Source organism: Nerophis lumbriciformis, linkage group LG03, assembly GCF_033978685.3.
Source record: "Nerophis lumbriciformis linkage group LG03, RoL_Nlum_v2.1, whole genome shotgun sequence".
Lineage (NCBI taxonomy): Eukaryota > Metazoa > Chordata > Actinopteri > Syngnathiformes > Syngnathidae > Nerophis > Nerophis lumbriciformis.
Window position 1 is genome coordinate 31107836 of NC_084550.2, and position 14052 is coordinate 31121887.

General features: G+C 37.0%; 1 protein-coding gene across 2 annotated transcripts; it reads right to left on the reverse strand.

Moving 5' to 3' along the window:
* Positions 1 to 2707: 2707 nt before the first annotated feature.
* Positions 2708 to 13434, reverse strand: LOC133582913 (uncharacterized). Of its 2 annotated transcripts, none has more exons than XR_009812572.2 (4): positions 12973 to 13197; positions 7350 to 7429; positions 4438 to 4659; positions 2708 to 4346 (listed from the first exon to the last, which is right to left on the reverse strand). XR_009812572.2 is itself a non-coding variant. In XM_061937021.2 (4 exons), exon 2 carries the CDS (start codon positions 11745 to 11747, stop codon positions 8388 to 8390), a length of 3360 nt encoding a protein of 1119 aa, XP_061793005.1. In that variant the 5' UTR covers positions 11748 to 13287; positions 13380 to 13434; the 3' UTR covers positions 2708 to 4346; positions 4438 to 4659; positions 7350 to 8387. The 2 variants fall into 2 exon arrangements, 1 of the variants encoding a protein (XP_061793005.1); XM_061937021.2 differs by adding an exon at positions 13380 to 13434 and having other exon boundaries at positions 7350 to 13287.
* Between the last annotated feature and the right edge of the window lie 618 nt (positions 13435 to 14052).

Below are 14052 nucleotides of genomic sequence, written 5' to 3' on the forward strand. Positions count from 1 at the left end.
CTGTTGCACCTTGGAGATATGATAGAATAAACTGTTGCACCTTGGAGATATAATAGAAGATCTTAACTGTTGCACCTTGGAGATATAATAGAAGAAACTGTTGCACCTTGGAGATATAATAGAATAATCTGTTGCATCTTGGAGATATAATAGAATAAACTGTTGCACCTTGGAGATATAATAGATGAAACTGTTGCACCTTGGAGAAATAATAAAATAAACTGCTGCACCTTGGAGATATACTAGAATCAACTGTTGCACCTTGGAGATATAATAGAAAAAAGTATTGCACCTTGGAGATATAATAAAATAAACTGTTGCACCTTGGAGGAATAATATAAGACACTGTTTCACCTTGGATATATAATAGAAGAAACTGTTGCACCTTGGAGATATAAAAGAAGAAACTGTTGCACCTTGGAGATATAGTAGAAGAAACTGTTGCACCATGGAGAAATAATCAATTAAACTGTTGCACCTTGGAGATATAATAGAAGACACTGTTGCACCTTGGAGATATAATAGAATCAATTTTTGCACCTTGGAAAAATAAAAGAAGAAAGTGTTGCACCTTGGAGAAATAATAGAAGAAACTGTTGCACCTTGGAGAAATAATAGAAGAAACTGTTGCACTTTGGAGATATAATAGAAGAAACTGTTGCATCTTGGAGATATAATAGAAGAAACTGTTGCACCTTGGAGATTTAATAGATGAAACTGTTGCACCTTGGAGAAATAATAAAATAAACTGCTGCACCTTGGAGATATAATAGAATCAACTGTTGCACCTTGGAGATATAATAGAAAAAAAGTATTGCACCTTGGAGATATAATAAAATAAACTGTTGCACCTTGGAGAAATAATAGAATAAACTGTTGCACCTTGGAGAAATAATAGAAGAAACTGTTGCACCTTGGAGATATAATAGAAGAAACTGTTGCACTTTGGAGTAGTAATAGAAGAAACTATTTCACCTTGGAGTAATAATAGAAGAAAGTGTTGCAACTTGGAGAAATAATAGAATAAACTGTTGCACCTTGGAGATATAATAGAATAAACTGTTGCACCTTGGAGATATAATAGAAGAAACTGTTGCACCTTGGAGATATAATAGAAGAAACTGTTGAACCTTGGAGATATGATAGAAGAAACTGTTGCACCTTGGAGATATGATAGAATAAACTGTTGCACCTTGGAGATATAATAGAAGAAACTGTTGCACCTTGGAGATATTATAGAAGAAACTGTTGCACCTTGGAGATATAATAGAATAATCTGTTGCATCTTGGAGATATAATAGAATAATCTGTTGCATCTTGGAGATATAATAGAATAAACTGTTGCACCTTGGAGACATAACAGATGAAACTGTTGCACCTTGGAGAAATAATAAAATAAACTCCTGCACCTTGGAGATGTAATAGAATCAACTGTTGCACCTTGGAGATATAATAGAAAAAAGTATTGCACCTTGGATATATAATAGAAGAAACTGTTGCACCTTGGAGATATAAAAGAAGAAACTGTTGCACCTTGGAGATATAGTAGAAGAAACTGTTGCACCATGGAGAAATAATCAATTAAACTGTTGCACCTTGGAGATATAATAGAAGACACTGTTGCACCTTGGAGATATAATAGAATCAATGTTTGCACCTTGAAAAAATAAAAGAAGACACTGTTGCACCTTGGAGATATAATAGAAGAAAATGTTGCACTTTGGAATAATATAATAAACGGTTGCACCTTGGAGATATAATAGAAAAAACTGTTGCACCTTGGAGATATAATAGAATAAACTGTTGTCCCTTGGAGATATAATAGACGGAACTGTTGCACCTTGGAGAATTAATAGAAGAAAGAGTTCCAACTTGGAGATATAATAGAACAAACGGTTGCACCTTAGAGATATAATAGAAGAAAATGTTGACCCTTAGAGAAATAATAGAAGAAAATGTTGCACCTTGGAGATATAAAAGAAGAAACTGTTGCACCTTGGAGATATAGTAGAAGAAACTGTTGCACCATGGAGAAATAATCAATTAAACTGTTGCACCTTGGAGATATAATAGAAGACACTGATGCACCTTGGAGATATAATAGAATCAATGTTTGCACCTTGAAAAAATAAAAGAAGACACTGTTGCACCTTGGAGATATAATAGAAGAAAATGTTGCACTTTGGAATAATATAATAAACGGTTGCACCTTGGAGATATAATAGAAAAAACTGTTGCACCTTGGAGATATAATAGAATAAACTGTTGCACCTTGGAGATATAATAGAAGAAAATGTTGCACCTTGGAGAAATAATAGAATAAACTGTTGTCCCTTAGAGATATAATAGAACAAACGGTTGCACCTTAGAGATATAATAGAAGAAAATGTTGTCCCTTAGAGAAATAATAGAAGAAAATGTTGCACCTTGGAGATATAATAGAAGAAACGGTTTCACCTTGGAGATATAATAGAATACACTGTTGCACCTTGGAGATGTAATAGGAGAAACTGTTGCACTTTGGAGATATAATAGAAGAAAATGTTGCACCTTGGAGAAATAATAGAATAAACTGTTGTCCCTTAGAGAAATAATAGAAGAAAATGTTGCACCTTGGAGATATTTTTTTTTTTTTTTTTGTGTCCTGTCCAGCTTCTCAGGCAAATCATATAGTTGATGTAGATGCCCATGTCGGCTGTTCAGATTTACTTTACAAAAGAGAAGTGTAGGATACTTCTCTTGTTGCCTTATTTGTATTTGACTTTATGAAATGTATTTATATTATCATTTAGTGCAGCCGGGCCGGAGCAGGAGGGGATAGAAAGAGAAAAAAAAGAAGACAGAGGGGGAAATTGTGGGGACAAGAGGGGGATTAGACAGAGAGACAAAAACAACAACAGCAAACAACAACAACAACAACAATAGAGCAACATCAGCAAATACGACATGTACAAATATGATGGTAAAAGTAATAGCAAATAAGCAGTTAGCGAAAAATAAAAAATAATACAGAAATGACAATGAGCATTATTACACTACAAATGGATCAATACAAATACCAATAGAAATAGTGCTATTGATAATGAACAATACCAATAATTTACCTTTATTATCAACAATACAGTTGTTTAAATGCAACAATACATATACGTAATGATAACTTGAGATACGAAAGAATGCAGAAAAATGGAGGGGGAGAAAGAGAAGCAACCTACATTAACCTTGTAGATTGTTATAGTCACAATAGGTTAAGCTTTGTCAGTGTGCCATGTGTTACACCCAGTTTACCCTAGGGCAACAACGTTAATATATGTTTGATGAAACGTGATTATGTGCATGAGTGTATGTATGCATATGTACTTGTATATGTACAGAATGTGTATATGTGTTTGTACAATGAATGTATATGTACAGAATGTGTATATGTGTTTGTACAGTGAATGTATATGTACAGTATGTGTATATGTATGTTTGTATATTGAATGTGCGTGTGGATGTACGAACTTTAGGTAGGTAAATATGTACTGTATTTGTGTATGTATGTGGGAGCGTAGGTACCTATGTATGTATGTGAGCATATGTGAATTTGTATGTACAATACATTCGACTCCCAGAGTGCGTGGGAGCCAGAGCACGGCCCCATCACCCAGCACCTTGGAGATATAATAGAATAAACTGTTTTCCCTTAGAGAAATAATAGAATAAAATGTTGCACCTTGGAGATATAATAGAATACACTCTTGCACCTTGGAGATGTAATAGGAGAAACTGTTGCACCTTGGAGTTGTAATAGGAGAAACTGTTGCACCTTGGAGATATAATAGAAGACACTCTTGCACCTTGGAGATGTAATAGGAGAAACTGTTGCACCTTGGAGATATAATAGAAGAAAATGTTGCACCTTGGAGAAATAATAGAATAAACTGTTGTCCCTTCGAGAAATAATAGAAGAAAATGTTGTACCTTGGAGATATAGTAGAATAAACTTTTGTCCCTTGGAGATATAATAGAAGAAACGGTTGCACCTTGGAGATATAATAGAATAAACTCTTGCACCTTGGAGAAATAATAAAATAAACTGTTGCACCTTGGAGCTGTAATAGAAGAAATTGTGTGTGAGACTATGTGTGGTGATTAGCTGTTGAGTGTTACCAGAAGTGTTGTGTGAGAGGCGGAAGATCAAGAAGGACAAGGCAGAACTCGGAGGTCCGTGAGCAGGCAGGAAGTCAGGGCGTGGAAGGTCCGTGTCCAGGCGGGAGGTCGTGATCCAAGAGACAGTCAGGGAAGCAGAGGGAATGCGGGGAGACGAGACACACACCTCGTAACGTGGGAACGGAAGGAGGCTGCTGGATTGACAAAAAAAGGCGAGACAAATCAATACGGAGGGGGATAAGCACCAAGAGAGAGTATGCATAGAACTAGATTGGTTTGGCTTACTGTACAGGACAGGTAGCTACGTTCTGGCACGGGATAGCAGGTTGTGCAGGCTTATAAAGGCAGGTCCCCTGATCAGCCACAGGTGCGCTGATTGCTGGCGATTGATTGCAGCTGCTTGCTGCAGCCCGACTGGCGCGCACCCGGCGTGCTCCTAGAGGTGGGCTCAGTGCAGCACACACATGAATGTGACCGGGCCGTCATTTCATCCCTTTTCCTTCTTCTCTGTAACACAACAGTGATATACCATAGTAAGTAAATACATATTAAATACATAAACAATAAATAATATACCATAGTAAGTAAACACATATTAAATACATACATAATAAATAATATACCATAGTAAGTAAACACATATTAAATACATAAACAATAAATAATATACCATAGTAAGTAAACACATTAAATACATCAATAATCAATAATATACCATAGTAAGTAAACACATTAAATACATCCATAATAAATAATATACCATAGTAACTAAACACATTAAATACATAAATAATATACCATAGTAAGTAAACATTAAATACATCAATAAAAAATAATATAACATAGTAAGTAAACACATATTAAATACATAAACAATAAATAATATACCATAGTAAGTAAACACATTAAATACATAAACAATAAATAATATACCATAGTAAGTAAACACATTTTAAATACATAAACAATAAATAATATACCATAGTAAGTAAACACATTAAATACATCAATAATAAATAATATACCATAGTAAGTAAACACATATTAAATACATACATAATAAATAATATACCATAGTAAGTAAACACATATTAAATACATAAACAATAAATAATATACCATAGTAAGTAAACACATTAAATACTTCAATAATCAATAATATACCATAGTAAGTAAACACATATTAAATACATACATAATAAATAATATACCATAGTAAGTAAACACATTAAATACATCAATAATACATAATATACCATAGTAAGTAAACAAATATTAAATACATACATAATAAATAAATACATACCATAGTAAGTAAACAAATATGAAATACATAAATAATAAATAAATGATATACCATAGTAAGTAAACAAATATTAAATACATAAATAATCTTTATGTAAAAAAAAAGGTTGAAGATGTTGATCCTAATTGTAGTTGTGTGTACTTAGTGAAGACTTGTAGTTTGAACAGTCTCTTAAAGTCAATCATATTGCTGCTTTCTTTCATTTCTTTACTTCATCCATTCCATCATTTCATTCCACATACTGATATACTAAAGCTTTTAAGTCTTGTACGTGCATACACATCTTTTACATGATATTTCTCCTCTTTAGTGGAGAAGAATTGTTCTACATTCTTGGCTCGCAGGTTATAGTTTGCATCATTTTACATGTTTGCTAATCATCGACTTTTAATATTTGTGATTGAATAAATAAATGTTCTCTATATCCAACTTGATGTTTTATTATAACTCATCTTTCTTGTAGTGAATAAGTCTACTTTAGTCATGATGTCATCATATTTCTACACAATAATCACAAATGTAACACTAGTGAGCAGTAAATTATATAAAGTCACAACATATTTTATTTGATTATTATTGACGTGTTTCTTGCTACTTTATGTTGTATATTTTTTACATGAGATTTCCAGTTCATTTTATCATTTATTACTCCCAAAATGTTTTATTTTACCCTTTCAATGTCTACTCCGTCTATTTGTGTTTGACTTTCTCTTCTACTCTTACCAAATATCTTTATTTTACTTTTACTGAGATTCAAAGAGTCTCTTTTTGTCAAAGCATCTTTTTAATTTGTTATTATTTGTGTTATCTTTTGTGTGTTCTCTCCTGAACAACACACACTTGTATCATCTGCAAATAAAACTAACTTTAAGTCCTTTGTAACTTTACAAATGTCGTTTATATAACGATTGAACAATGTTGGTCCCAGTATTGATCCCTGAGGTACACCACAAGATATATTTAGTAGAAGTGTGTTCTCCTATCTTCATGTATTACTTCCTGTTGGTTAAGTAGCTTCTAACCCAGTTTAAGACCAACCCTCTGATGCCATACCCTTCTATTTAGTTTAAGATATGATCAAATGTTTTTGTTAAATCCATAAACACATTTTAACATTGATGCTGAGATGTTGGCTCTGTATCCTCATTGTTGTCTCTGACTGTTTATGGATGAATTTGTCTAATCTGTTCAACACTTTTTCAATAATTGTATCAAATGGTAGAAGTAGAGAATCAGGTGTGTAGTTTCTAAACTCTTTGTCTCCAACCTAATAAAAAATAAGATTCCCGGGCGCGGCCACCGCTGCTGCCCACTGCTCCCCTCACCTCCCAGAGGGTGATCAAGGGTGATGGGTCAAATGCAGAGAGTAATTTCGCCACACCTAGTGTGTGTGTGACTATCATTGGTACTTTAACTTTAATAAATCAGTACAGCTTCTGCTATTTTTATTTGATCTGGGAATGTTTGAAATGATAAGTTTGTTAAAAGTTCTGAAATCTCTTCAATAACCTTTTTGTATTGTTTTCATATCAATTTTGTTGCAATTAGTTGAGGTCTTGGATTGACCTTTTTTCACAATATTGATTATTTCCTCTTTTGTCACTCCTTCTAGGAACATAGAGCTGGGGTTTCTATCTATAGTGTCATTCAAGTCCTCAACTGACTCAGGATCTGGAATCTTTTCCTCCAGATTTGGTCCAGAGTTCAAAAAGTACTTATTGAGCATTTCAACTACTTTGTCCATATTGGCATTTTTTTTTACATTTCCATAGATGCTATTTAGGTTGCTGTCAGAAAGTGTTGGTGACGAACCCCAAGATGCAGAGATGGCAGGCTTGGTACAGGAAGACATGATTTTTAATGTCCAAAAAAAGGCAGGAAAAACACAAACCAGGAACCAGGAGACAGGAAACAGGATACCAGGAGACATGTGAACAGGAACCAGCAAACAAGAAAACTGGAGACAGCAGCCTGCAAACAGTCCACAGCAAACAGGTAGCAGCTTACAATCCTCCAGCACTGAGTGGAGGGCGAGGCAGGTTTAAATAGCAGCCGGCTGATTGCCAGCAGGTGTGGCCAGGTGCCAATCAGCCGCAGCTGAGGGGAAACAGCGCTCAGGGAGACAAGCAGGAAACTGAACAAAAATAAGAGCGCTGAAAGGAAATGAAACACACAGAGGAAAAACCAAAACATAACCAAACTGTCAATGACAAACCTGACAGATGTTTTTGTTCATGTCTCATAATTGACTGTAATATTGTTTTCTACATGTTCATAGTATGCCAGTTAGCTTCTTCTTATATGTGTTATACTTCTTGTTACTCCCTCCGAGGTCTTAATCAAGGCTCAAGTTGTTCGTTTTTCTCAAACAGACATTTATTTTTAGCCACGCCTTCTCCTCGTCACAACGATGCCAACACAATGCCAAAATAATGCCGTCAGAACTAATAAATAAGAGAAACAGAACTTACAATTAGTCTGACATCCAATCACATAAAACACATTGATTTTACATACATATCAAAAAGAATCATACCTCATTGGCCTCACAAACTCTGAGGGAATAAAGTTTATTTTCAAGCCGAGACTCCATTAACCTCTTCCATTTGCTGTCTCATGCTGCTTCCCTTTTTTCCGTCACATATTAATTGTCCCCCCAACAATGTGACCAAACCGGAACAAAAAATATGTTCCTCTCCAATTTACATGAGTTTTGTAACAAAAATAAAGTTAACTTATACTTGCATGAAATTACCAAAGAAAATAAATTTTTAATCACATTAAATGTAAATATGAACCTATATTTATACATTGTATTTATTTACTCTAACCAACTATGAAATTATATAACATATATACAATGTGCTTCTGTCAGCAGCTACACTCCCACCAAATCTAATGTGTTTTCCCTTTTCAGACTAGTGTGGGTCTATTCTGCTTCTAACAGTGTAACTGTCTTGTGGATAGGTCTGTCCAAGTGTGTCTGCTTGTTGAGTCGTGTGCCATGGTCATCTAATGTAGAGTCACTGATTAGAAGCTGCACTTTGCGCACACATCCATCTTCATTTGGACACACTGCAGTGACCTTAGCGAGTTTCCAATCGTTTCTGGGTGCTGTGTCATCTTGTATGAGCACTTTATCATTGACTTTGGCATTCCTTCTTGTCTTCTGCCATTTCTGTCTTTGCTGTAGGTTCAACAAGTATTCCTTTCTCCATCTTCGCCAGAACTCATTGGCGAGATATTGCACTCTACGCCATCTCTTGCGTAGGTATAGGTCTTCCTTCACAAATCTGGTGAGCCTTGCAATAGCTTTGACAAATCTCGACCAGCTGAAGAACTTCTCAAAACGTTCTTCCAGAGAAACCACCTTGAGTGTGCGGTGTACGGCAGCTTTGCGTACTTCTGAGTCTCTTGCGTCAAGTTCTCCCACCTTGCACTCTCCACTGGGTAGCTCTTCTTGCCATAGAAGACTTGGCCCACTGAACCAGTTTGAGGCGATTAGATCTTTGGCCTTGAGTCCACGCAATGCATGGTCTGCAGGATTGTCCTCCGATGCAACATACTTCCACTGTGTGGGGATGGTATTCTCTCTGATACGTTGGATGCGGTTCGCTACGAACACATGAAAGCGTCTTGCCTCATTGTTGACATATCCCAAGACGACTTGTGAATCTGTCCAGAAGAATTCTTCAACATTCAGCTCCAACTCTGCATTGAGCATGTCACTTGTACGCACTGCAACGACTGCTGCAGACTGCTCCAACCTTGGTACTGTAGTGACTTTGATAGGTGCTACTCTGGACTTTGCGAATACAATAGAGCAATGGATTGCTCCTGGGCCACACCGAAATTTGCACAAGACCCCCACCAGCTTGTTGGTCAATTCTGGTCCGGTCAAAAGGTAATCATTCAACAAGACTCCTTCATACTTCACCGAACAATCGAAGACCACTCTTATTTTTCCGGGCTTTTGGGGATGGTACACCCCATGATGTGGAATGTACCAGGCAGGACCTTTGTCCAGTTCTTCAGGAGGCACCTTTTCTGCATCTCCGCGCTCTATTGTTTCATTCATGAACTTCATGTAGTCTTTGTGATACGGTTTGTCTCTTTCAAATCTTTTCTTCAAACACTTGAGTCGATGTTCTGCACATTTCTTGTTGTTCTGTAAGTTTGGTCTGTCTTTTTTGAAAGGCAAAGGTAGTTCACAATGACCATCTTCTTGCATTTTCACTACTCTTTCCATTATTGAAATGAACCGCAAGTCTTCTTGGGAGAAATGAGAGTCTTCCACTTTTCTTTCGTTGAAATCAGACTCAAGCACTTTAATCACATCCAATGGTGTAATCACTTCTTTGACTTGGGTGCGACAAATGTAGTGCACTTCCTTCAACAACTGATCAGATGGTGAATTGGGTGTCACTTCCTTGACAACAATCCTGTGGCTGCATCCAATTGCATCTCCATAGTCAACACATGGATCAAGTCCTCCAACTATGGTCCAGCCAAGATCTGTTTTCTGCGCAAAGGGCTCATTGTCTCTTCCTGACACGACTTCTCTGGGTACCAGAGCTTGTGAACAGTTGTAACCTATTAGCAGACCAACATCGCATTCAATTAGAGGGGCGATCTCATCAGCGAGGTGCTCTAAGTGAGACCATGCTCTTGCTGCGTTCGGAGTGGGAATGTGACGTAGATTGGCAGGGATAAACTCTCTTGTATATGTCATGGGAAGAGGGATTCTCTTTGACGAGTAGAAGCCTCTGACTTGTAGATCTGTCAGCTTTTGACTAGAAACGACTGTGTCTTTGGATGACAGTGTGGAGAGCTTTAACTGCACATCTTTCTTGTCTGTGTCCAAAACATCTGCCTTTTCTTGCAGAACAAATGTTGTGTCACTCTGACTGTCTAAAAGAGCGTAAAGCAATAGTTCTTTTTCTGGATTACTTTTTGTGGACAACCACACTGGAACAATTGTGGATGTGAGGTCAGTATTGTTACTTTGGATAACACGGTTTGAGATAGCCTCATTTGGTGTTTCTTGACTTGGTTCCTTAGTTTGTTTGGTTTCCTTTGACTCACTTGTCCCCTTTGTTTCCCTTTGGATGTCCTTATTCTTTCTTGACTCTTTGTCTCGTTCTTCATGTAAGCATGTTGGGTGTTTCCCCTTACATGTGTTGCAGATACTTCTCTTTTCGCATTTCTTTGAGATGTGTCCAGATTTAAGACAACCAAAACACAATCCCTTGTCTTTTACAAATTGCACTTTTGCAGCGTTCTCCTTCTCTATGAACTTTCGACATGTCAGAATGTTGTGATTTGACCTTTCACAGAATTCACACTTCAGTGTATCGGTTTTCTCTTCCGTACTGCATGTCAATGTTCTTGCTCCAACATTCCGAGTCATTGGAGTTTTCGCTTTCTCTTTCTCTGAATCGTTTGCCTTGAGAGCACTTAGAGATGTCACTGGGTTGCACGCGATCCTGGCTTCCTTTTCTACAAAGTTGACAAAATGGCTGAATGTAGGAAATGAACCACACTGATCTTCAATCTCAACTACTTTACGATTCCATCTTGCCGTAAGCCAATCAGGAAGCTTGCTGAGCATTCTCTGGTTCTCATAGCAGTCATTTAGAATTTGAAGATTCTTTATCTGTAGCATTGCTACTTCGCAACCTTTGAGAAAGTCTGAGAACGCTCTTAGTTCCACATTATCCTTGGTTCCAATTCTTGGCCATGCTGAGAGCTTATCTCTGAAAGCTTTGGCGATTACAAATGGACTACCATATCTTTCTTCCAGAGTGTTCCAAGCTGTACGGTATGCCATTTCTGTTCCAAGCAGAAAGTAGCTTTCAACTGCCTTTCTCGCAGGACCGCCAACATACTTTTGGAGGTAGTAGATCTTTTCAGCCACTGGGATGTTCTTTCTTTCAATCAGTAATTGAAAAGACATTTTCCAATCCTTGTACTTGATGGGGTCTCCATTGAAAACTGCGGGCTCTGGAACCGGTAGACGGCTAATGTTGATGGACTCTGCCAAGGCTGTAGCCAGTGCTGTTATGCCATCTTCTGGTGTTTTATTGCTAGCAGGTTGCCCTCTTGTGGTGTCTTTTGGTATGAATGGTTGTGCATATGGATTGCAACCTGAAGATTCAATTTTCACTTCAGAATGTCTTACTGGCTTGGATGGTAGCTTTCTTGGTGTGCTCCTTCCATGCAGAAGATCTGACAATTCCTCATGAGTTGCCTTCTTGTTCATACACTTCCAGTCGCGCTTTTGCAGCATTCATTTGCTTTACCGTTTCCAAGCGTTCAAGCTCCCTCTTCTTTCGTTTCATTTCTTTCTCAAGCATTTCGAGTTCACTTTTGCCACGTTCCATTTCTTCTAAGACCAACAGAGTGGCTTCAGCTGCAGCTACTTCTGCTGCTGCGTCTTGCCTTTTTGCAGACAGCTGACTTGAACGTCGACTACTTGAGTTTTTGGATCTTTGCAACGATGCTAATATAAACGCTGAGCGAGTTTCACTCCAGTTAAATGACCTCTTGTCTTGATCTCGCTCATCTTCTTCTGCTGCAAGATTCTCTTGTGCTTGTTGGAAAACCTTCTGAGAAACTGCATCACATGTGTCAACTCTGCGGCGAGTGTTTCCATCAGGAGTTTCATGACTACGTATTTCTTCATATGCTTGCATGACTTCACCAGACGTTTCTTGTATACGAGCAATGTGATCGTGCAAGCTTGCTATATCAGATGCGTCAAGTGCTCTTTTTGCTTGTTTGGCAGTAGATTTCCACTTTTCATAACTGGCGTTGAATCGAGCTTGAAGCTTGCTCACCATTTCCTCATGAAACGCTTGGCCTTTCTCAGTGAGCTTTCTGGGTCTTGTACTTTTCCTTAAGCCCTCTTCTTTCACTGCTTGACTTGTGCTCGGCTCATGGGGATTTGGGATCGCAACTTCTCCAGGATCTTCTTGCAGCAACACCACAGCGTGTCGAGTGTCAATGCATTCTTGGTCAGACATGTTGCTAGCCTATTGATTTTGTGTTTTAGCTTAATTTGGTTTGAATATTAGCCAACTTGAAAGTTTGGATGAAAATGTATTAACTGTAGTTGAATAAAAATGTAAATGTAGGCTAACTGTCAACTTAGATATGTTTAGGTTTGCTTTTTCTTTCAAAAATAAAGTTTGTGTATTATGACAGTATTTTTAGTTAAAGTTTATCTTCTTCCACTTGTTATAAAACACACATACATTTCAATATCAAAAAATGTATTATAAATGTGCCTTTTAAATACCTTGATGTGCTCTTTTAAATTGCCAAAACCAAAACAAGCAATTAATTTAAGATAAGCTTTGCAATGATAATCACCTTGTATCATACAAGCACTTTCTTAACTTAAATAATTACTTAACACCACAGCAGGATATCCCTTTTAGCATTTAGAAAGTCCCTTTTAAAGTTAGCAGGTTAAACCAACATTCACATTTAACTTGTTTTAAACGTGTTACTTGGTGTTGAGTTAACCACGCTGCACCGTTGGACCCTGATTGCTTCTGGATTTCCGTGCATGCGGCTTCTTTCCTTTGAAGATTGAGAGCGATGTCACTCATCAAACAGCTGCTCGTTAACGGCTCCGCTGCTGCGACAGGCTCCCTCTCGTCTCTCTTTCTCTTCAGCGCGATGTAGGCTGAGTTCTGACTGTTACTCCCTCCGAGGTCTTAATCAAGGCTCAAGTTGTTCGTTTTTCTCAGACATTTATTTTCAGCCACGCCTTCTCCTCTTCACAAAGATGCCAACACAATGCCAAAATAATGCCGTCAGAACTAATAAATAAGAGAAACAGAACTTACAATTAGTCTGACATCCAATAACATAAAACACATTGATTTTACATACATATCAAAAAGAATCATACCTCATTGGCCTCACAAACTCTGAGAGAATAAAGTTTATTTTCAAGCCGAGACTCCATTAACCTCTTCCATTTGCTGTCTCATGCTGCTTCCCTTTTTTCCGTCACATATTAATTGTCCCCCCAACAATGTGACCAAACCGGAACAAAAAATATGTTCCTCTCCAATTTACATGAGTTTTGTAACAAAAATAAAGTTAACTTATACTTGCATGAAATTACCAAAGAAAATACATTTTTAATCACATTAAATGTAAATATGAACCTATATTTATACATTGTATTTATTTACTCTAACCAACTATGAAATTATATAACATATATACAATGTGCTTCTGTCAGCAGCTACACTTCTTTTCTTTTTTTTCATGTCCAGCTTCTCAGGCAAATCATATAGTAGATGTAGATGAACATATGGTAGATGTAGATGATCATATAGTAGATGTAGATGATCATATAGTAGATGTAGATGATCATATAGTTGATGTAGATGATCATATAGTTGATGTAGATGATCATATAGTTGATGTAGATAATCATATAGTAGATGTAGATGATCATATAGTAGATGTAGATGATCATATAGTTGATGTAGATGATCATATAGTTGATGTAGATGATCATATAGTAGATGTAGATGATCATATTGTTGATGTAGATGATCATAAAGTTGATG